Source organism: Myotis yumanensis, unplaced genomic scaffold (genome assembly GCF_028538775.1).
Source record: "Myotis yumanensis isolate MYYU_CA2020_CCGP unplaced genomic scaffold, mMyoYum1.0.hap1 SCAF_4, whole genome shotgun sequence".
NCBI classification, from domain to species: Eukaryota; Metazoa; Chordata; class Mammalia; order Chiroptera; family Vespertilionidae; genus Myotis; species Myotis yumanensis.
In genome coordinates this window covers 4896697-4922249 of record NW_027223755.1, presented here as the reverse complement: position 1 = coordinate 4922249, position 25553 = coordinate 4896697, and the positions used below count along the sequence as shown (strand labels likewise).

At 39.7% G+C, this 25553-nt stretch overlaps 1 protein-coding gene across 1 annotated transcript in view; it reads right to left on the bottom strand.

The window, feature by feature from the left end:
• Positions 1–958: 958 nt before the first annotated feature.
• PLCXD3 (phosphatidylinositol specific phospholipase C X domain containing 3) overlaps positions 959–25553 on the bottom strand; it is a 130983-nt gene continuing 106388 nt past the window's right edge. Inside the window, exon 3 of the mRNA XM_070411782.1 lies at positions 959–7443. Within this exon, the coding sequence (XP_070267883.1) occupies positions 7290–7443 (154 nt within the window). The 3' untranslated portion in view covers positions 959–7289. The remainder of the gene's footprint in view (positions 7444–25553) is intronic.

Sequence of the window (25553 nt, the reverse complement as noted above, 5' to 3'; positions counted from 1 at the left end):
CCTGAAAAGTCTCATGTACTGTGCATGATTGAGGTTCAGCAAAAGTTGACTTCTTCACCCTAAGCTTTTACCTCAAGATGGTGTTTTATAATATCAAGACTATCTATCTATCTATCTATCTATCTATCTATCTATCTATCTATCTATCTATCATCTATCTAAATGGCTAAGCGACTGTCCGACCATCCAACTGGTAGCTATGACATGCAATGACCACCAGGGACAGATGCTCTGACCAGTAGCTATGATGTGCACTGACCAACAGGGGGCAGACACTCAACACAGGAGCTGCAAAGGTGCGGTGACTTGGCAGCAGTAGTTTTTGAGTGATGCACCCCAGAACCAGAGAGGAGGGAGCCCAATTCTGGGGTGCATCATCCAAGAACTGCCCTCTTGCAATCCGGGACCCCTTGGGGGATGTTGAAGAACCAGTTTTGGCCTGATCCCCGCAGGCCAGGCAGAGGGACCCCACCTGCCAGAGGGACCCCCGCTCACTCCGCAGACGCCCTGCGAGCCAAGTGCCTCTCCTGGTGCTGCCCGCTGGGGAGGGACTGCAGGAGGTTTGCTCCAGGGCGTGTCCGGCCTGTCTCACCGGTCCTGTCCCGCCAGCCACCTTCTAATTAATTTCCTTTCGATGTGCATGAATCTGTGCACCAGGCACTAGTATTAATATAATATTGCTATATTGACATTGGCTTTCTTGTGGTAATGTTAGAATCAAAGAGCATCAGAGTGCAGACACACCTGACTTTGATGTAATGAAAATGCTCATGGCCTTGCTTCTGTTGGTGGAGAATGTATTCTTTCACTAAGGAAATCCTAACACAGTGACTTATAATTTCTAAACAGAATTATATTTTCTGATGTTGAGTCATGTCCTATTTAAGAGATCACACTTGTGCTTATAATGAAGCACTGATCAATATGAAATAAAAATATAAGTAGAACTGGTACCAGGACTTTATTCAGCATTTCACTAGATACAAAGAAACTTTTTCTTACATTAAGAATATGATCTTATTTTAAAAAATCACATTTGCTAAACAGAATTGTTGGCATGTAGTTTCTTTACACCACATTTATCCAAGTATCAATGACCAGACCCTAAAAAGAGAAGGCACGGATCCGTCTCCCTCTGGTGAATTTCTGGTATCCAGTGGAGGAAATGTCACCAGCTCTGCAAATCCCCGTCCTTTGGAAATGAAGCAAACCCACACAAATGTTGCAGGTGGGGCCATGGGTGGAAATGTTGTATTATAGGATTGGATTTTTCTTACCACTTATGGGAATTTCAAGAGAGGAGGTAGGTACTAAAACTGTTCCAAAATTCCATCCACCTTCAGACCATGCCAAGGATTTGCTGTTGGATACAACAGTATTTGAAAACTCTATTTTAGGATTCCACTACGGTTTTATTCTCTGCAATGGGCCCAAGATCTCCCTGTTTTTACTCTGGGGATTCTTGGGTTTTCAATTCCTCAGAAAAAGCGCTAGTTGTTATAATTTGCTTTGGCAAGTCTCTTTGTTGAGTGCTAACATCATTGTCCTGGTCACCCATCCGCTGCCCAACCCCCACCCAATCTCCTGAGGAGGCGCCAACAGGACTGTGTCCATCTCGCAGACCCTCTCTCTTCTTCCAATAGTCAAGAAAGTGTGACCTCTCTCTCTTTTAAAAAAAGAAGAAAAAAGAAGAGGAGAGAGAGATTGAATTTTCAAAGAAATCCTGGTACTGAGTTAGAAGGTGACACCACTTCCCAGAGGCATTTTCCTGTGTGGGTGTTTTTGTTGGTGTTGTTGTCCCAATTACTGGGGAGTGTTATTTAAGGGCGTAATGGGAAACACTCTGCACCTCACAACAGGCCAGTGAAGGGAAATTTTGAAAGTGGTGGCGTTAAACTTAGAAAGGTACATACTTAATTATTTTATCTATTTTCGAGTTGGTCCTTCATAAAGTATTTGTGGGACTTGGCATGAATCAGGATTTTCCTGAATGGAGGGCATTAGGACTACTGAATTTCATGAGGTATCTGAACATGGGGATGTGGAAGGAGGTAGGATTTCACTCCTTTTGGGTAGCCTAGCTGAAAAAGAGAGCCAGGATGGATGGTGTTACTAGATAAGGGGGAAAAATAAATTACAGGACACCCAGTTAAATTTCAATTTCAGATAAATAGTGAATAATTTTTAAGTATGTCTCATGAAATATTTGGGACATTCTTATATTAAAAATAGTTATTGTTTATCGGAAAATCAATATCTCCTATGTTCTGGTACTAGAACTTTATTAGGTTTTCCACTGGATACAAAGAAACTTTGGGTGTTCTGCATTTTATATGGCAACCCTAAATATGAAAAAAAAAAAGGTAATTGAGGATGAAGAAAGAGAGGAAATAAGAAGATTAATATTCCATACTCAGATCCCAGCCAAAGGAAGATTACGGATTTTTTGCTTTGAGCATGAGAACCTGTGCAGATCCTCGGGTTCGACATGAGTTTCCTAATGTGAGACCACACAAGGGTAGATAGCAAAAGGGTGAGAGTGTCACATGCTTTTGAAAAGGAAGCCACGTTGGGATCACTGAATGCTGATGGGTCTTGAGCGACCCTCAGGGAGCCATGGCAGTTCATCTGACTCAAGAAGATCCCATTTTAAAAAGTAAAGCTTTGGCGAAACAATTTTTCATGGGAAACTTAAAAGCAAAATGGGTTCGATGCATAGAACAGCTCTAGAGGTGAACCGGTTCTGTTGGTGATAGAAACAAACGGGAATGTAATCTCATTGTATGACTATGAGCTTAATCAGTTAATGGACGTTTGCAACTTTTGAGAAGTATCAGGTGCTCCACAAGTTGTGGGAACTCAGGTAAGTTCTAAAGTACATTTCTCATATCATTTTTTTTTAAAGCCGTTTTTAACAAAGACATAATTTCTCTTTAAATTTTAATCCCAAATTGCAGCAACAACAACAAAATGGCAATGGATTAAGGCTGGTCATAATGTGCCCTTTTCTTTAGGATAACTTTGATTTTCTTTATAAGATATAATACATTTCCACACACATACCACATACCAGCAAATACTTTTGACTCATACAAATATATATTTAGAACTTATACCTAAAAATAGTCTCACAAATGAAATAGAAATTACACAATTATCAACAGACTCAATCAACACATTTTACAAATTCTACAGAACACTTTATCATTGTCGTTGGGGAAACAAACAATTTAGAGCATTATTTAAAACCGCATGTAACACAGGAGCCACCAATGAGTTATGGCAAATATAGCATTTACACCATTGTGTCACTAAAGTCTATTTGAAAAGACTAAAATGCTGTAAAATAAAATACTTTTAAAAAACCTTGTTTAGCATATCCTGAGGGACACTGTGCTTCATTTTCTATGAGCAGTTCAAAGGGCGAGTATTCTACCTATAGAGCTCTTATTGAGTTGAGTGGCCAAAGGTTAGAAGATTTGTGTCATTGGATTTGAAAAACTGTAGGACTGAAAAATTCACAAAAACATGCATTTCCTGAAGCTTCCAACTTTCCAGACTAAAATTCTAACAGGGGAGAACCTGAACGGGTCAGAACTTAAAACAACTTTAACATGAGGACTTGTTTGTAATTTATATTCAAATCCCTATTCCACTCTCTAGCTTGAAGTATAATTGACAGTGTAGTTAGACTAGGACTGCTGGGCATTTCTTATTTATGATATTCTCATTTTTCATTGGTTCCCTAGTGATTTTTTTCTCTTGAATATTTAAATATTTGAATTATGTTTATGCCTACTCATTTAGGAGATGTTGATTTTAAGAGTTAAAATGGCAATAGAATTAGGTTGAGTGATTAGAGTACAGTTTCAATTTGAATAATGTCTGTGTGTGTGTGTGTGTGTGTGTGTATGTGTGTGTTTGCATGTGTGGAGACACACAGCATATACATGCCGAACGCTTTATGCACTAATACATTCACTGATAGGTGGCACTTCATGAAAGTGACTTTTTCCAATATGGCTGAAAGTGAATATTGAGGTCATCATACAGAATATCCTAAGGCCTTGAAACAATGCCTCCTCATTCTCTGCATTCACATGATTGTGTAGTAATAAGGGAGACATAAATGATAATGGCAGGAGCATCCCATTTTGGTCCTTCAAAATTACAGACAGGAGAGCAAACCAAAAATGACTCTCTGCATAAGTTCCCTCATCCATCCCACCCACTCCTTTGACTTCCTGCTGTAGATTAGATGGAAGTTGCATTAGATGCAACTTTTTTTGCCTTGCAGAATTTGTTTCTGTATTTTTTGCCTTGCAGAATTTGTGACATAAAGTCTTAAGAAAAAAGCAGAACACAAAGTACACCAAGATGTATCGCCTACCATCTTGGGGCCTCTTTGTAGCCCTTTACTCGTAGCTTGTCTAGAAAGACACTGCCCAGCTAAGACAAAGAAGCACAGGCTGAGGGTAAGTTCTGATTGCATGTCACAAGCCCGCCCCCCCTCCCCCCCAGCATGCTCCCTAAGTGCTCAGGGCAGGGCCAATAAACGGAAGACAGCCAAAGGCACCTTCTCTTTCCCCACCTTTCAAAGAAATCCCTTCTAGTGGGCTCTCTACCCAGTTGGAAGACCACAGTTCACTTCTATCTGCTCCCTCCTTTAGAAATTAAGGCAACTCCCTTTTCTCTCAGTGCCTGCTACATAGCATTGTGTCCACGTGGAAACAGTAACAGTGGCTTGAAGATACCTTTTGTCAAGTATATCATTAGTAGCAATAGAGAACTTTCTCCCAGTTAAGAAATTGCACAATTAGTCTAATCCTTCAGCAGGTGTTTTTTTTTTTCCAGCACCAAAATGACAAATACAGCAAAGCTTACTCTAAGCAAACTTTATAGGAAAGCATCTAACTTCAAGAAAATACAACATCATTACCTCTTTTACTAATTTTCATGTATATGTTGAAAGATCTGTTTCCTGTCATATTTATAAGTTAAATCCTGTGTCATTTCAAGTGTGCTTGGCTAAAGATCTTCCTGAGGGATGAACAATGGATAGTCAGCGAGAAAACTTGCCCCAAAAGCAAATTTACAGGACATAAATTTCAATAATCCATAGTCCTTGAAAAAGGATTCATATTCAATTGCACGTAAGGAACAGGTGAAAGTCACAGGAAGACAATACAACTGCAAAGCAGAAAGAAAACTATATTTGCAAATAATTAAGTCCCAAGCTGGTTTATCTTTACAAAAATACTTGAATATGATCAGCTACTCTACTTTCAAAGGACTTATCATTCTTTTTTATACATTGTTAAGGGTTTCACAGTCTTACAATTAAATTATTTTATATTATCAATATTTTCACTTGAAAAAAAGAATTTGATTGTGTCTGTCCATGCCTGTGTTTGTGTGTATTTTAATCTCTCTGCATAGGAGTGGGTGTGTATTGATATATTGTGTAGGGAAAAACATACACAAGTGGAATGTAGATCAGATCTGCTGCGTGTATTTGCATGGTACTTGGTCTATCACATCTACTTACATACTTCTCATAATCATTCTCTTCAGTACAAACAATTTATCTTTCCTGAAATTGCTAGTAAATACTATTTTCTGATAATGAATATTTATAACCATGTAAACAACTCTTCATTATTTATAATCTGGACATACATAATCCTAGAATCAACTACCTTACCTAGGTCTCAGAGATTTAACCACATGCCTTACATTTAGATTAATTAGAAGCTGAGAGAACGCTTCTATTTCTGTGGGCTGTGTTTTCCCAGGAAACGATTGATGCATGATTATTTCTAAACATTTAGATACAATAATTCATAATCCTAAGAATTTCAGCAAATTTTATAAATTTTTATAAATGCCTCACTATATTCCTGTGAGGCATATAAAGATTATTGTGCTCTTTTAAGACGATTTTAGCGTTGTCAGATATCATAAAGACAACAAGGAGAAAGCAATACTCATAGTTGCATTATCTTTTTTCTTCTCTGTAGAAACGGACTGTCAAATGCTGGACACAGAAACTCTTATCTCTGTCTCATTCTCAACCCTAGGGGAGGATGGAACCCAGAGGGGTGAGTCTGTGTTAGTTTTCAGTAGAGTCTGCTCAGGTCACACATATTTGAGAATCTGCTAAAGATGGTTCATGGATTCTTGAAACTTCATGGACAGAGTTTCAAAAGCATTGCTTTGAGTCCTTCTGCCACCCTTCCTCCTTTTTCAACTTTAATTTTAAAAAAACCTCCAAGTAAAGCTTCTTGAAATATGGTCCTCAAAATCTGGGATTTAGAATTACGTATTTAGAAATCCTAATTTGATAGGAAAGCTTGAACAATCTTTCATTTCTTTCTTCTTCCTTTTCTCTCCCTACCCCCCCAACCCCTTTTCAATCAAGAGAATTGTCAGGAGAGCTTTTGTAAGAGTTCTTTGCAGAGTTCTCTGATTTTAACACACTCTTCATTCATAATTTTTCATTTACTCAGCATTTGTAGGGCAATGTTACTAGGGGATTCTTGAATTAAATTAGCAACCATCTCTTCCCAGTCCCCCCATTTAAAGTTGGCACAAGTAGTTCTTCCAAAGAATTATTTACTCTATATTTATAGCTGCCTTAAATAGAAATACAGTGAAACACTATTATTTTTGTATGACACAAAAAATCACTGATTATGGCCTTCAATATTACTGATGCAGGGAAACTGTTTTGATGCATATTTTCTATGACAAAGAGTTAGCAATGATTGCCCAATTGCAGATGACAACAGAATATTATACCATGTCCCACACAACAAATAAATTTCACTACAACAATGCAATACACATTCTGTTGGGACAGTCAATTGTTTTGAGTCCCATACAGCATCTGATTAAGAAGAGTGAGTAAGGGGGTGGGGTGAAAAGTTTCAATTAGAAGATACAGAGAGCATAGCAGATCTAGGTTGAAATCAGAAACACAATCAAGTCAACACTTGTGAGTTATACATTACAAAGACTAATTCTGAAAAACAAATGTCACTGGTCTTTTTTTTTTTTTAAATCTCTAACACTAGAAGTAGATTTTGCTCATCAAATGGGAAATGAAATATTTATACTAATGCAGACTATGACAATAACCACTCAAGAAATGGATTTCCCCTTTTCCCACCCACTGCCAGCCCTAATTCCCTCACTCAGTGGAATAGGAAGATCAGAGTGTTTCTAGATAATATGCCTAATACAATGAGTCTTCTCTATCTTATTCATGAATGCTCAAAATGGTACTATCAAGTGTTGGCTTCTCCTTCATCAAAGACATAGTTGAGCTTTATGACAGTGCTGATAAAATCACCAAGTTCTACAAAATCCGCAGTGACAATGTTGATGCCGCTCTCTCCTGGTTTCTGTGTGCTGACCCACTGCATCATGGCGGGAAGAGCCCTGAGAAAGGAAAGAAAAAGAGAAGTTGTGGGTTCTTGAGGTTAAAGCATGGAATGAAATACATGTGTATTTCCCTGGGTCTCGGGAAGTATATCTAGTCTATGAACTCAACCCGCTGAGGCAAAACTGGATCGACGGACTTGAACTACATTAATCTTATGAGTAAAATACCATAAAAATTCTGATCCATATTTTCTGATACACATTTTTTTCTGTTTTATGCATAGAGAAGGATCCAGCTCCTTCTAAAGGAGCATTTAATGGATCTAAAGTGCCCAATGCCTTCAGACAATAGACTGGCAGGTGGAGAAATCTGGTCCCTCATAGCAATAGTTTCAGAAGAGAATTCTATTAAAATGAAAAATCTGAATCCTTAGAGCAGAGACGCAAGCATATTCAAGTCATTAGAAAGACAGATGCTGTGGCAATGTGTGTGCAGCCACTCGGGTTTGAAGTCCATTACTTTCTCTCTGGATTTGCTAGAGCAGATGACATATTCCTGTTGCAAATGTAGCATGACGTTGGCGTTTTAGGAAAGGCAGATAGTCTTTGGAAAGAATGGTTGTTCAACAGATATGCTCAGGTTGAGAGGTGAGAGGAAGGGGTGGGTAGGAGTGATGCTGAGGCCAACGCTGATTCTGTATTAACCTTAACTGAGTATCTGGCTCATCAGTTCCTTAGGTGCTGGGGTACCAGGCCAGGGGAGGTTCCTGAGCAACCAAACTCCCACCTTAGAACCATGATCATCACAGAAACACCTTCTCAGATCCCTCTGCTACTCAAAGATTAGGGCTCCTGGGCCTGAATTGAAAACAATTAATTGTTATCCCCATGGAGAGACATTAGAACACAAGAGTGCTCTTCCATGTTTCTAGATAAAATAGATTGCTTTGAGGATTGATGAAACATCCTTTTGGAATAGCTTGTAGTCCTCACATGAAATACAAGTTTTACATTTAAAATACCATTTCTCTTCACCACCCTATTGCCCGTGGCCATGGGCTATGCATATAAGTTATTTGGTTTATCTCTTCTCGTTCCCTCAACCCAACATCAAGGTATGTCAGTCTGTTCCATGCCTCCCTGCTTCAGATCTTATTTTGGAGGAGGGTGAAGAAGCGGGGGGGAGACATCTGTAATATCAACAATAAAAAAATCTCCTGCCCAGAATGCTTCAATCACCTCTCAGTGCTTTTTAGGATGAAAATAAAAATCCTTACTTAACCTATACGACCCTGAATAATGGCTATTGATTTCAGAGAGGTAGGGAGAGGGAGAGGGAGATAGAAACATTGATGATGAGAATCATTGACCAGCTGCCTCCTGCATGCCCCACCCAGGGGATTGAGCCTACAACCTGGGCATGTGCCCTGGTTCATAGGTTGATGTTCAACCATTGAGCCACGCTGGCCGGGTGTAAATTTTTTGTTTGCCCTCACAAGTTTTGCCCTGTTGGGGGCAACAGTGACATTGAGAATGCATGATTTAGAGCAAACTGACAAGTTGAAATTATACTTAGTTGTGATGTTTTTCTATCCAGTTTTCACAATTCCAGTCAAAGTCAGAAAGGGGGCTGGGGAATAAACTTGGTACACAAAGCCTCAAAGCCCTCCTCTGGAATGTGGAACTCACCTGAGGAAAGGCATCTTCAAGTAGATTCCAGGCCTCTTAGAAGAGAAACAAGTAAGTCTACAGGAGTCAGAAAATCTCCCTCCAAGAAAGCAACAGGAGGTGAGAGATGTGGGAGCCAGAGATCTTCTAATGTTCTGGCTTTGAGAACTGGCTTTGAAAAGATTTAGGAGTTGGAAGTGCTGAGATCAGTAGCCCTCAATGTGCTGACCTTGACTGATTAATTCATGTCAGGGTCATGAGATTAATTCAGTCTTCTACCCAGAATGCTTCAATCACCTCTCAGTGCTTTTAGGATGAAAACAAAAAGCCTTAACTAACCTATAGGGCTCTGAATAATGGTTACCAGTGGCTTCTCTTGTGTCGTCTCCAGTCACTCTCTCTATTACCAAGTTCTAGTCACACCCCAGTCTTGCTCATCTTGAGCAGCCTAATTTTCCTCAGGGAACTTTGTAAATGCTGCTGTTATTTGTTTGCTTTGCTTTCTGTTTACTCATAAAGAGTGGTTTTCTTCCTCGCCCTTTCACTGGACCACTCACTCATCTTTCAGGTGATATTTTAAATGTCACTTCTTCAAAACACTAGTCAGAATTGTAATTACATTGATGTGTTTGACAGATATCTGTTCATCAGCTAGACTGCAATCTCTTTGAGCACCAGGCTGTGTACTCTCTCACCGGTCTATTCCCAGTCCTTAGCATAGTGCCTGGCACACTAAGCACTCAATGAATACATGTTGAATACATGAACAGGGTTTACTGTTAGAGAAAAAAGCTTTATTTTCAGAATAGAATATATGCAGTAATATAATTCATGAAAAGGCTACTCTGTTTTCCTTACTGTGGCTACTGCCATAGATTTCTGTTTGTGAATTCACTGCTATTTGTTTGAAAAAAAATGTTTGTTTGTTTTTAAACTAACTTGAAACATTTTAACTTTTCTATATTTGGCAGGTTTCACTTGCAAATTTTTGAATTCACCAAACAATATGCAAAGCAACTTTCCCCACATTACACATCTAGTGCTATGAGATTATGTGTTAATGATAATGATGGCATTTTCATCACCTTCATAAAAATAAAGTTTATTAGACTTAAACTTAATTAATCAGATTTATTTAATTTAGTTGTTATCAATGTATTATTAATTTTAATTATTAAATATCATTACATAATTCAATTATATTTACATGTATTAGACACTAATAAGGAATCCATGTGAAATTCATATTTAGGTGTGCCTGTGGTATACATAACACTTTTACAATGAATGCATTTTATATATGCTACTTTTCTAACTTCCTTACACTTACGTTTTGTAGTAATGAAAAAACAATTGTAGATAATAAAACATCTTTTAGCAAATTTTATTTGAACGCACTTACTTGTTTTTTAAAATATGATTTTTAAATTGATTTTTGAGAGAGAGAGGGGAAAGGAGAAGGATAGAGAGATAGAAACATTGATGCAAGAGGGGAACATTGATCTGTTGCCTCCTACACACACCCTACTGGGGATTGAGCTCAAAACCCAGGCATATGCCCTGACAGGGAATTGAACCAGTGACCTCTTGGTTCATAGGTTGACACTCAACCACTGAGCTGAAAGCATTCATTTTTTTAGTGAATGAAATAGACTCTTCAAAATCAACTCATTAATTTTTACCGACCTCCTTGATGCACTGGGGATAAAGATGACTATGAAAGCATCAGAGCCTTGTTACTACTTGTCCTGAACCCAGCCTCTCCTGCGAAATGGAGACTTCATTGATCAAGAAAGTTTAAAATAATGACCACAGATCTTTCTTACCCCTGAACAACTGAGTCAGCCAGGAGCAACTAATTGAAACCAAACCTGACATATTTTAAAATGTGATTTCCTGTCAATCTGGCCATTTCTGAAAGTTGGGAACTTTCACCAGAAAATGAAGAAAAAGACAAAATGAAAAGGAACTCTTGTCCCAAAGATTGGCATTTCATGCACCGACACATCCAGCAATAAAAAAGCAGTGCCGTTGCACCTGTAGGTTTAACCCTGGAGGGGCTTCACAATAACCTCAGTAGACAGGCACATTATGTCAGAAATCATAATTTCTGCAAACATAGCCTATCAAGTTTTGCTAACACTGTTTCTGTTCAGGAAGCGGTATATCTGATTCATGTTTGATGAAAAAAAGCTCATTTAAAAATAAATATCTTTCCCCCCTCAAATTGCCCTTAGACAAAGAATTAAGTCATGAAATATCTGCAAAACAATGGCCTAACCAGCAACTGTGGAGATTTTAGAAGACCTGTGCTCTCCTGAAAGGAAACTAAAGCCCTCCCAAGACTTCCTATGACCTGCGCCATGTGCTTTCAAAACTAAATCACTACAACTATTTAGGTGTAAAACAGAAAAGCATGAAAGGCGCCAGTGACCTACAGTCAATCTGAATTTTCACTCTGTAGCTGTGAGGGAGAGAAATCCTTCTCTGCTTGACTTTCCTAGATTCTCTGCTCCAATCAAGTTCCAACTCCATGTGGAGCTTGATAAAGACATCTACTGAACACGTGTTTATAAGGCACCTCTCTGTGCTGCACAGTGTTCTGTGTGCTGAGGACACGATGGAGCGCAGAAACAGATGAAGCCCTTGACCTCCTGGTACCTGCAGTCCAGGAGGGGAGAGAGAAATTTGTTAAAACAACCAAAACTCTCACATCAGTTTTATTGGTGCTGAGGGAGAATCTGGTCCCGGCTGTAGCAATGGGTTTTATTTGTGATCCTGAGTCCCAATGTCCCCTAAAGTAAAATTAGAAATAACAACACTCAGCGGTGGACATGGCCACACAGAAAGCACTGATATCTGGGTATTATTCACATGTCAGGTCCAGAGTTCATCATAAAGGCTTGGCCAGAGCCTTGAGTGCAGACACGTCCCGGGAGTCACAAGAGCTGCTGTCCCACCAGGATTACTGGGCACGGGAATGACTAACCTTCGCCATCACCCTCACCATGCCAGCTGCTTTAGGTTGGCAAAGGGATACATTTCAAATCCTCAGAAGCCCACAGGCGCTGTTTCACCTCCTTCCCATGCCTGGCAGGCTTTAGTCTATTTTATTTCTGTGTTTGTTTAACAAAAAGCAATGCAGTCAAATCAAAATGGGAACAAAAGACACTGTCCCTCTCCTTTGGTGCTGGCAACACGAGCCCTTTTGACTGAGGCATGGAAGAAAACCGTTAAAAATCCACTTTCAATTAAAATAAGATCACCTAAACTCCAGGAAAAATGGTGTTTAGCATTCATAAGATGTCCTGTGCCCTAGCGCGCATCCTGTGCTCCCAGCCAGTGTTGCAGAATAAGCCCTAGACGGTGAGGAGACAGTGTGTGCTCTGAGCCAGCCCTCCCACGGCCTCCCGCCGCGCAGACAGTTCTGTCTGCTAATTTCTAAGGGAGCCCAGGAAGAAAGGCAGCTTTGCAAATTCTAGACAAAGAGACCCTTCAGTACATTCGGATTTAGATTTCCCGGAGGCAGACAATGGGTTTTTCTGGAGTGGAGTCTCAATACAATGAACACTTTGGTGTGGGATCAGGGGTCCCCACCTCACTCTCTTCCTCAGTAAAATAGCCCCCACTCAGCGCAGATGCTCGGGGAGTTTGGGTATTTAAAGTTCAGAAGCAATTTACTTTATTCAAATCCTAAAGTTTCTGTCTGCTGGCGCCTGCCCTGCCCTCCTCCTCTTTGGAAAGATTTCCATTTGCAAAGAAAGAGCTGCTGCTAAACTGGGCTCAAAGTTTGCACATCTGCTTCTGCTTGGGACAAACATCTGGAGGACAATCGAGCTGTGTCCCTGGGCTTGCAGTGGTTCCCAGCTTGGGGCCCTGGACCTGGCTATCAGAGGTACCAGTGTTGGAAGCCATGACAGAAATCAGGCACCCAGGAAGTGTGGTCACACCAGTGAATGGAAATGCCACTTTGGTTTCCTGCTGGCAGGATCATTTTGTCAATTCAGTTTTAGTGTTGACTACCTATTGCTTATGGGAGGTTCAAGTGGAATTCCGTCTGCCTTTATTGTAACCACGGGGAAATGAGTTATTGCTTATGTACATTATGAAGAGGAGAAAGGCTCTGTGAGGGGAAATGGGGTACGAAAATGGTCCTGGATGGTGAAATCCTGGGAGCTATTGTTCTCCATCACATTCATCTATCCCCTCATAATGTAGAAATGTTTACTGAGCACCTACCAGGTGGCGGTGCCTGGGGCAGACACAGGGATGAATCAGGCATGGTTCTTGCCTTAATGATGGAACTAATTCCAGAATTACCTGAACTGTTGCAAATAGAAATTGCTGGACTGCTCAGAATAGCTTTGCCTGAAAACATTGAAAAATGATGTCCATGAAGCCTCCTTTGGGTCATGCACTAGCTGCTGGCCTCTTTCCTGGCACATGATTCAATTCCTATGGAATGATTCCATGGACTTTTATAAATTTATGAGGCTAAATAAAGTCTACTCTCCAAGGACTTGTAAGTTAAGGAGTATTTATCGGTTTTAATGGACTGTCTACAATCGATACAGGAGCAGTGGGAGGGCCTCCTTTGGGTTACTAACAATGCATGACCCCGGGAGGGGTACTTCACCTCCTTGCTGCTCATTTTCCTCATTGTAAATGGGGATGATAATGGCACACGTTCCGTAGTGTTCTTGCAAGAATGACACAAAACAGCACCGTAGAGGTAGGCAGTACAACACAGAAGTTAGGAATGAGGACTTTGGGGCAGACTGTTGGAGTTCAGATCCCTGCACTCAGTTCTATGGACTTGCGTGACTTTAAGAAGTCATTTAACTTCTTCTAGATTTGGTTTCCTCACTCGTGAAAGAGAATAAAAAGAGTAAATTCATGTGAAGATTAAATGGACTAACATGCATATAAAATGTAACACACTACCTGAGAGATAAGAACTCAATAGATCTTAGCTGCTACTTCCTTTCAGTGTTAATGCTTAAAGTGCTTATCACACAGTAGACAGTAAATATGTTAGTTGCCTTCATTATTCCTAGTTTTCCATTACTTTAAGAGACTAAATAGTTAGTCCTGTAGGCCTGGGCAAAACTTTTGTAGTGACTGCATCGCAGCCTGCTGCCCCCTTTCTTCACTCTCCCTTTAGACCCTGATCCCAAGGGAACTCGGAATAAAACTCTGCACACAAATCTCAGCATCCCAGAGATTGCTTTTGGGGAAACCCAACCTGCAGGTGTACCATTTTTTTAAAAAATATTTTTTATTGATTTCAGAGAGGAAAGGAAAGGAGAGGGAGAGAGAGAGATAGAAACATCAATGATGAGAGAGAATCATTGATTGGCTGCCTTCTGTACACCCCCTACTGGGGATCGAGTCCACAAGGAGGCATGTGTCCTGATTGGGAATCGAACAGTGATTTCTTGGTTATAGGTTGCCGCTCGATCACTGAGCCATGCTGGCTGGGCCAAGTTTATTATTTGATGTCAGGAAGTTGTGATCAGTAGATTCTCTTTCATCCTCCAGCCCCACCCTCTATTGTCCACCCCCTCCCCCCGACTTGCCTTTCTCTCCCTGCCCTGAAAATCAAAAGTGGCCTTTGGCAACCTTAGTGAGATAAGAAAATTAAAACCATATTTCCATTTCAAAAATGTAAGGTAGGTTGTAGGCTGGTTTAAGGGTGTTTTCCTTGTTGTTGTTAAGGGTGGAGAAAGGAATCACCTGAGAAAAACTGCACTTATGTTTAGTGCTATGCACTGTGCAGACTCATTGGGGGCCTCCACCTCCTCTGGCAAAGCAGAAAGGCCACCCAAACAGGACCACCTAAAAACAGTGACCACACAGTCTTCCTGTGGTTTCCTGTTAGCATCTTCCTCTGTAAGGAGGCTTTGAATCATGGATCAGAGGCTCACGGAAGGCCTACACCTACTTCTAAAGAAATTATGGTCACTCTGATGGGAGACTTTTCCAGTCCCTGTATTTACTCATTTGCAGCCTTTGGCCTAAGTACTTTGCACACTTCCATGTCTGTGACGTGTGCTTTCAAAGAGAGTGTGGCTATAACATCCAAAGTAGATGTTCAATTTCCAAAGAGCCAAATTCAGAAATTTCACATTCCTTAGAGAAAATGCTAACAGGCAGAATGAACACAAATAGAATTAAATTTGATCATAATATCCCAGGTGCAAATGTGTTCCTGCGTCTGTGGGCCAAAGTAATCCTGCAGAGTCATCAGAAGTGATTTATTTGGCCTTTTCCCCTTTAATCAGTGACAACAGCAGGTGCAAAGGGTAGAGGAGTATGACATCTTCTCTGTAAGATAATAATACACGTTAAGCTCTTAATTCTATAATTTCCTCCTGACAGTGGTCTTACAAAGTCAGCGTCTTTTATTAGTACCAAAAGAGTACAAAATTTTCAGTCAATTCATCTGAGAAGAGTGTTTTCCATTGTGTTATCTGTTGCTTTTATCTTTGGGAAATCATGTTACCTGACGCTTATTTAAATTGCCCACTTCGGCATGCTTTGACAACATAGAAAATTCCTAGGAACTTAATAACATGCAATAAGTATTGCCAAACCATATAGGTGCCCTATGTGTATCTTATTTGTTAATACATCCTCCCTCTTCCTTGTATGTGTCCTCCTTGCCACCTTTACAAAAGTGTCAAAGGACATCAGGTTTGAAAATGCCCTTCAGATGTTTATAAACAGTCACCACATTCTGTGTAAAAATGTTTCCTAAATGTTTCCATGGAATAATGCCTCATGGGATATTGAAAGATTTTCTCAAAACAAATAAATATTCCTTTGGTCAAATACATTTAGGTAATATTGAAGCCTCTTTGATGTTCACAATATTCATGATAGTATATTATCATATTAAGGACATTGAGATGTTATTGGAATAAGTTAAGAACTTATTTCCCTGTTTTAAAACTTATCTGTTCCCAAGAAGAGTCTCACAACGACCAACACATGTAAACACACACACACACACACGCGCACGCGCACACACACACACACACACACACAGTCTTCTTTTTTCATCTTAGAGACCAATAGACATGTAGAGGACCTGATGTTCTACAGAACGCTGTCTGGAACTGTTGTCATTCAGGGTCCTTTTCACTCTGCCATTTGTTTCAGGGACCTGAAGTTCTCACAAGCCCCCCGAGGCAGACTCTCTCGTCTTTGAACTATTCCCACTACTAGAAGTTTTCTGACCACCCACTAGTCTATCCCTCTTCAACATGGTATTCCCTTAAATATTTGACAATAATTGGGACTCTCCTACCCCACCATCTGCATCACCCCTTCTCCATCTCAAATACCCATTTCCTTTCCTTAGATCATTCCGTTTGGAACCCTCTTCCTGTCCTTGTCACTCTCTTCTAAACACTCCATGTCATCTATGCTTCTTCCGAAAGAGGTGCCTGAACAATAATGCACTTTTCTAACTTGGGTGCAGAGTATGAGAGCGTCTCCACCTTCATTCTGGGTACTGCTGTTCTCTTATTATGGCCAAAGAGCATTCCGACTATTTCTCTGTTGTTACCACCAAAGTAATTCCATCGTCACCTTTCCCCTGAAATTCTTTAACAGCTTCTTCTGCAGCAAGCAGGATCCATGGAGGGAAATCAACTCTATTACTACAAGAGTCAACACACTTGTCTTTTCCTTTCAGCTTAGGGAATCTTCTCTCTGCTGCCCAAGAAGACACAGAGCATGCAGGAGCTGAGGTCCCTGAACTGTAGCACAGCCCTCGAGAGTGGCCTGAGGCTGGAGAGGGGCTGAAGACTGGGAAGTGGGAGCAGATGAGAAACATGGAAGTTTTGATCCTCTAGGAGGCAAAGCAATGGTATTGTCAGAGAATGTTAGCCATCCAGGTAAGTCTCTGGTGGGTTGTTTTAGAGTTAATATCTCAACATCAGAACAATTGTGCAGATACAAAGAAATGTTTTAAGTTATACAATTTCTCCCTCAACATGTGTAATCTCATATGCATGTGAATACCTGGCCGTGTGAATCATCTGCCTACTTGATTGAGTTTGCACTTGGCATGTTGCAGAAGCAGGGTTTGGTGAGGTGACATAATGACAATAATGCTGTCCTTCCTCAGGGCTGGTGCTCACTCTAGCTTTAATTAAGTCATTAATTAACTAGCTATCGAGTCTAGGAGTCCCTGAACCTAGAATGTGCTATATGAAAGAGGAGCATTGTTAGTAACTGTGTCTGGTTGTATTTTAGGGAAGGGTTTGAAAATGTGGTCCTAAAAGAACCCTTGCTACACCTTTTTCTATTTATTTACCTATCTATTTATTTATTGTTGAGTTTATTGGGATGACGTTGATTAATAAAATTATACAGGCTCCAAGTGTACAGCTCTATAAAACATCACATGTGTACTGCATCGTGCATTCACCACCCAGAGTCAAGTCTCCTTCCTTCACCTTCTATCCCCCTTTACCGTTTTCTTCCTCTCCCTCCCCTTTCCCTCTGCCAGTCACCATACTTTTGTCTGCGTTTTGTAGTTGTTTTGTGGTTTTTTTTTGCTTAATCTCTTCATGTTTTTCACCTAATCTCCTTTACATTAATCTATAATGCTATAGAAGTGTCTCTCCATGGGGGGGGGGGGGGTGGGGGGTATAGAGTTTGGGAAAAAAACAGAAAAACCTCACAGACATGGACTACAGTGTGGTGATTGCTGGGGTAGGGGGATGTGGAAGAGGGTATTGGGGGAATAAATGGTGATGGGTGGAGACTAGACTTGGGGTGGTGAACATACAGTACAATGTATAGATAATGTGTTGTAGAATTGTGTACCTGCGACCTGTATAATTTTGTTAATCAGTGTCACACCAATAAATTCAGTAAAAAGGAAAAAAATTACTCCACCACAAAACAAAAAAGGTAAAATAAAATGCTTTCTCATGACAGACCAGTCCTGGGTTATCTCAGGGGAGGTCTGCAGGGCTGAGTGTTTGAAAGTTGTTACAACATTTATTCAGGCTGGAAGAAGAAAAGACACTGGCATAGAGAAGGCAGAGGAGCCTTCTGGTGGCGGCATGAAGAGTTGTTGAAAATTCAGAAAAGAGGGTCGTGTGTGTGTGTGTGTGTGTGTGTGTGTGTGTGTGAGAGAGAGAGAGAGAGAGAGAGAGAGAGAGTGTGTGTGTGTGTGTGTGTGTGTGTGTGTTGGAATCTTAATTAACTTCCAAAGTTCTTTAGTCACACCTACAATCCCATTAACTGCCTGGTTTTACACAGGTGCTGCTCTCCTGGGCCCTTCCCTCCACAGCACTGCTGGGAGACAATGAAGCAGCAGTTTCATCCCGGGGATGGGGTGACCAGTGCACACCACAATCTGCCTTATACCAGCGCATTTGCCTGTAACTGAATTTGAACTTGACTGCACACAGTGTCTCTGAAAAACTTGGAATATGACACTAAGAAAGGAAATAACTAAAATACTAAAACATCAAAACTATCCTAGAGGCAACAAAATGTGTTTTCTATATAATTGACACAATATATTCACTAAACCAAAGTTGTAAAATGACGTGAAGGTCAGGGGTTCGCAGTTCCTCTGCTCTAGACTAGAAGTACAACGACAGAGATCTCATCTGTCCTTCACCACCGTGGACTGGGAAGCCTCAAACAAGCCCAGTTCACATTTGAAAAGGAATTTACAAAGGGAAGTGGCTGGGGAATCAGACAGTGGCACTGGTGATGGGCACCATCTCTGGACTGTGCAGGCGGCTGCTCCCGGGAGAGGCGAGGCCACGGAGGAACCTTCTCCCAGGTGCCAGTCTCCACCAGCGACCTGTTTCAGAGGGACAGCGCTATTTTCAACCAATTAGCAGGAGGGAACTTCAACAACGTTACTGCTCATTGTATTAGGAACCCGTGTCCCACTGGAAGTCGTTAACCAGAAATCGCTTGGAAGTGTGGCTCTCTTAGCTACTAATAATAGCAGGAGTTTTATAACAGGTCTTATTCCTGGTGTGCAGTTTCATTATAGGGGGTAAAAAGGGTTTGGCATTAAACAAACAAACAAAAATCTTGGTAACATCCCACTGAAGTAAGGTATTTTAAGTACATGTAAAGATGTGGCTGCGAAAATACCATGTTGGAATGTGGCTCGTTACTATTTCTGTTGGCAAATAAAGAAAGGTTCATAATGCTTTTCTTAGCTACATCATACTGTTACATCTGGTGGAACTGAATGGACAACAGCATCAGTAAGGTTGGCTTGAGAATCTCGAATCCTTGACTCTCCAGCTGGCTCTGCTCCTAACAAGCTGTCCCTAGAGGACAAGACCATCGACACCACATTTCTACACGGGCTACGTCCAAATGAGCAGCTTCCTTCGTGACTATAAAGTCATTCTCGAAACCGTACTGTGACCCCACTTGAACCATGTCTGCAAGGCACTGGCTCTCTGTGCAAAGTGCAGGATGAAAACGCATCACTCCCACTCAGGGTTATTAGGAAGCTCAGATACAATCATGACGGTGAACAGCCTTGAGAACTGCAAAGTGCCCTGCCAATTTAAGTTGTTAAATAAATTATTGGGAATTATGTGAACTGGAACTCCTCCTGGCCCTCGGCTGACCTCTTCGCTTGTAAAAGGGTTGGACTGCCTTCGGCTTTTCCATGTTTGCGCACTCAACCTGCCTTGGCTGAGCATCAGTTCTCTGACCTTATTCTGAGGCCAGGGAGGGTGGTGGAGAAAGAGTCAAGGCCACGGTAGAAAAGAGTTTCTAGCACACGTTCTGTTTCCATTTCTTTTAGAATCTCCTGCATGTTACTAATCTCAAATAACTTGAATCTAAAGTTTAGATGGTAGCCATCTAGTTACTATGCACCTATAGATTATAAATTGAGATGCCAGCCTACTGCTTTGGGACCAAACAGCTCGACTAAGTTGCAAAGGAGCTGATTTTATTTTTTTAATTTTTTAATTAAATCTTTATTGTTCAGATTATTACAGTTGTTCCTCTTCCTCCCCTCCACCCAGTTCCCACCCCACCCTCTGCCCTTACCCCCCCCCCCCCACCCTACTGTCCTCATCCATAGGTGTATGATTTTTTTATTTTAGCCATGCTTTCTCGATCAAGAGAGTCCACAGCCCTCTCTGGTTGGAGTTTCCACCATCCACAAGAGGGCTTTGTTCCAATGACTGTAGTAAATGGGACTTGATTAGGGGTTTGAGGTCTGGTGAACCCTGGTCTTCTCATCTATCTATGCAATAAATCTGGGAAGCCAGAAAGGGACCTGCCCCCTTTGGAAATGAGCACAGCAGCATGTGGCTGTGATTTTGAGAGCACTGTCCCCGACAGGGTGTTCCATCCATTCTCGAATGAATCAAGCCATGGTAGCAACAGCTCAAGCAGAGAATCCCACTCTGGGATCCTTCTGGTGAGTGATGCCATAGCTTCCATTTGATCCCGTTAAACCAAACACAACTGCATGTCAGGCACTGTGCTAGGCAATGGAGGTGCTATCCCAGGTGTGAACGGAGAGCTCAGAAAAGCATGTAAAAATAAGACCTTAAAGTTTCTAGTTTAAGCCAGAAAACCTAAGCATGTACTCAGGAAAACGGCCTCAGTTTCACCAGATGTGCAGTAGCTAGATATTATTGACTCTGTCCACCAAATGCTCTATCAATGGTATAGGATGTTTGGGCCCCATAGAGCTGATGCCAAAAGGCAGTTTGATGATTAAGATAAAGGTTCACTCACACTATCTTATTGAACATACTAAATAAGATGTCCAGAATGCTCCATGTTTGAATATTTAACATGGATATTCTATTATCAGCTCCAGCATTTCATTCTCTGTATTGACTTAATATATCAATAGCAACTGTTGTAGGAAAAATTTCAAAGCAGAAGCAAAACTCCCAAGTGTGGCATAAAAATAAATGTAAATCAATAGAAAAAGAGGAGATGATTGATTTTAAAATTCAAATATATAAGATTTTATAATGTACTTAGCTATTTCAATAAGCTAAAATCCTTGCTTCAGATATAGAAAATCATGAGCAATGGTGCTTCTGTTTTTGTTTTTTGTTATTGCATTTTACTAAGAAGGATGATTTCTGGACAAAAGTAAGAATAATGGTGGATGGCTGGATGGGTCCTAGAAGTTTGTATGTTCTCAAAAGTGAATGATCAGCAGCTTCAAAAAGCTATACTTACCTGAATGTAAGTACAGACTGGGGATAGATTTTCTCTTCATCAGAAGCATTAAAAGTTGAATGATAATGAATTCGTTACCGTCAAAACACCTGTACTGTCCAAGCTACTCCCACTTCACACAAACTGTAGGGTCCTCAGGCCCAGGTAGCTCTACCCTTCCTATCCATTCCTATTTACTGGCCTCTAAGGGTTTGAGTATGTGGAGACCACTTTATGCACCACAGTGATATAGGGAAATTGAACTAAAGATATTAAGAGCATGTTTTTCCCTTCAAATGAAGGAATCATTCTTTATTACACAATCTGAACATTTTTGTTTACTAGTTATTTTGGCTCAAAATCTTTTACATAAATAGAAAAAGCAAATTCAAAGCCTAAACGAAATATTTCCAAGTACCCAATGAATATTTTAAAAATGAATTGCTATTGGGCAAAAGGAAAATTAGCTTTGTTTATATGCAAAGTACATGCTTTCCTTTTGGCTGAAATAAATGGTCAATTCAGTTCTAAAGTCAAAATTTCTAATCCCAGTAGGTGGCTTCATGTTTATAAAATCCCCGAAATCACTAAACTCGGTATGTATCTACACCCTGGGCATTGGATTTAAATAATTTAAAAACATAACACAGGTCTAGACTAAGAATATTTTTAGTCACAATGAAAATCCAATATGCTTAAACCTGGAGAAAATAAAGAATGATATCAGCTAATAGTGAATTCTGACATTTTCCTGATCTTAATGAAAACGTTTTTCAATGTCAAGTTACAGTCATGTTAAAACATTTTCCCCTAAAGCCCAAGCATATATTTGCTATACACAAGGCAAACGTTTTCATGAATTGTGTTATTTACTTGCTTAAGCTGAACTGAATGGCTCATTTGTTTGAAAAGAAAATTTCTCCTTTACACCTTAGGCATCTCTTTCAATTTCATATAAGTAACAAAAAACTATTGCTTTTTACCATCTTGTATTTGTTCTAAGTCTTAAATGGCTTCTATGATTCTATATTTGCCATAAAACATTATCTTGGACTGAAGAAATAATCTTTCTAAACTGATGCTCTGAATTAATGGGCATGTTTAAAAGGAATGATTTCAGATGGACTTCTAAAACATGAATAATAAATTGGTCATAAAGGACAAGCATTAAGCTGGCATTTAGAATCATCTCCATGAACACAGGATAGAAGTAGGCAAATGTGCCCAATAGTTTATTGACATATTTGACTAGAAGAATAAATGCCAAGTCAACCATCCAGAAATGTAACTTATTTTTAAAAAGAATAGGCTCAATAATGGAGGCTTCAGATTTCTTCAGCTCTTATTTGAATAACAGGTAAGATATTTCACATTTTTTCAGCTTCTTTTTCCACAGCAGAATGAAAACACGAACTCCAAATGATTAATTGAAGAAATATTTGAATCTAAACTGAAAAATCTATTTCCATTTTGCCACTTAAGGAAATAGCTATTTTTGGTATAAGTTTCATGCTCAGCATAGCTCCTGTTAATTTTCTCTTGTAAGTTTATTTAAATTCATTAGTTTGCCTAGGAATTATTTTAGATGAGAAATATGTAAATGTGACTGATGCTTGTGGGTTACAACCATTAATAGCAGGTCATTTATGTAAAAGAAACTAGTATTGATTACTAAAACTTAAACTTCCTAAGTTTCTATTAGAAAAATTTCAGCTCAATTGCAACCTATGTTAGCTATCATTTAGGAAAAACTTTCTGATTCATGCAGAGTAAGCCACACATTCTCTTTTACTTCATATGATTAAAAATTATATTTATGCATTAAGCTAATATAATAATTCATTCATTCAATTCAAGACATATGTATTGCTCACCTACTCTGGGCTCTAGGTACTGGGGAGTTAATGGTGAATAAAATAAATTCATCCCCTGCTCTCACATAGCTCACAATGTAGTGATATGTGTGTATGTGTGTGTGTGTGTGTGTGTGTGAGCAATTAACAAGGTAATCATAAAAATAAGTGTAATTACAAATCGGTGATAGATATGAAAGAAAGTTAAATGGTCCTATAAAAGTATATAGTGACCCAATCAGGGTAGTCAAGGTACCCATGTGGGAAATTTCTTTTTAGAAGTTTAGATAGTAATTGATGAGGTAAGTTAATGTTCAATTTGTCTCAAAATAAAATGATCTCCCCAGACATAGGTTTTCTTTGAGATTTTCAAAACTATGTTTTCCTTCAATTTAATCAGACAAGACAAAAGAACTTTCCAGCAAGAATGAAGCTTGGACATTGCATAGTCCAACCCTGCTATTGGAAACGTAGCATGAGGAGGGGTGAGCAGCCTGCCCTTGCATTGTTCCCACTCGGCAGCAGAGATGAAATGGTAGCCCCATTACGCTAAAATCCTGTCCACAGTGCATCTCTCTCACTGTACCATCTGGGCCTGCTTTAGCTGATGTTATCTACTCTGATGCACTAGAGAATGAGAATATTCATGAAGCAATGATTGTTTTCTAAGCACAACCTGACATTCAGCTCAAGAAAAAAAAATAACAATGCGTACACCAAATACTATGTTTCATTACTTCCCCTCAACTGCATATGAGTACTGAACATATACTCAGTTTTTTAAACACTAACTTTTATAGATTTAGACTCTTCTGTTTAAATCAAAATTGCCTTTAACTCATGGGCAACTCCATATTTAATTTTTGCTGTATACTTATTTGACTTTATCCATGTGAAATATTTTCTAATAACTATTTTTTTAGAGAAGTTTTAAGTTTACAGAAAAGTTACACAGAAAGGACAGAGTCCCCATATATACACTATTTCCTACCTTCCCACCTACAGTTTATCTTATTATTAACATCTTGAATGAGCGTGGTACATTTGCTATAATCATTGAACCAATAGTGATACATGATTATTAACTCAAGTCCATAGTTTACATTGACCCATTCTTTGTGCTGTACAGTTCTATGGGTTTTGACTGATGAGCAATGTCCTGAATCCACTATTACAATGTCATAGTTACAGATTCACTGCCCTAAACATGCTCTGTGCTCCACCTAGCCAACCCACCTTTCTTTCCCCTAAACCTTGTGCAACCACTGATCTCTTACTCTCTCTATAGTTATGTGTGAAATACGCATACAATAACAATTTCAATTTTAATCATTTTAAGTGTACAGCTCAGTGGATATTAATACTTTCACATAGTTATGCAACCATCACTACTATCCAACTGTCTATATGTATAGTTTTGCCTTTCCCAAAAGGTCGTGTTGTTGAAATTATAGAATATGTAGCCTTTTCAGAATGGCCTCTTTCATGTAAAAATATGCATGCATGCTTCCTCCATGCCTTTTCAGGGCTCATTCATTTTTATCTTTGAATAATATTACCTTGTATGGATGTATCAAGGAAATTATAAAAATAAGTGTAATTACAAATTGCTTATCCATTCCCCTATTGAAGGGCGTTCTGCTGGTGGTTGCCAATTTTTGCCAATTATGAATAAAGCTTCTATAAATATCCATGTGTAGGTTTTTGTGTGAACATAAGCTTTCCACTCATTTAAGTAACTATCTACTGGGGGGTAAGGGAGGGCAGGGGCTTGTCAAGGGCGGGGGGGAAAAAAGGACACTTATGTAATACCCTTTGTAATACTTTAAGCGAAAAATAAAAAAAATAAAAAATAAAAAAATAAAAATAAATAAAAAATAAAAGTAACTATCTAAAAGTGAGATTGATGGATCATACATAAAGACAAGGTCTAGCTTTCTAAGAAACTGCCAAACTGTCTTTCCAAATAGCAGTTTCATTTTGCACTCCCACCAGGAAAGAAGGAGGGCTCCTGTTGCTTTATATTTGGTGATGTCATTGTTTCAGATCTTAGTCATTCCAATAGGTGAGTAGTGGTTTCTCATTGTGTTACTGAATGGGTATTCTAGAACTTTCCAAATTAAAAGGTTGAAGAGATGTCTCAGCACAGGAAAACAAAATCTTCACTATTGCAATGACCCCTGGTCCACTATCAGCAAAGCTTGCCCTGTGCTCCGCATAGTTGGACTGTTCACTCCAAGGCAACATTATTGATGTCTGGATTCTTACAGCCCCTTGTTCATATTTCTATTGCTTACGTATCACACGGCACTGTAACAGTTTACTGCTCTGCCAGGCTTTCTCACTGGACTTTGAGGTCCTAAAGGCAGGAAGCTCGATGTCTCTGGCCCTACATCCCTGGGCCTAGCACAGAGTCTATGCGGTGGTGACCAGTGAGCAGCTGAGAGT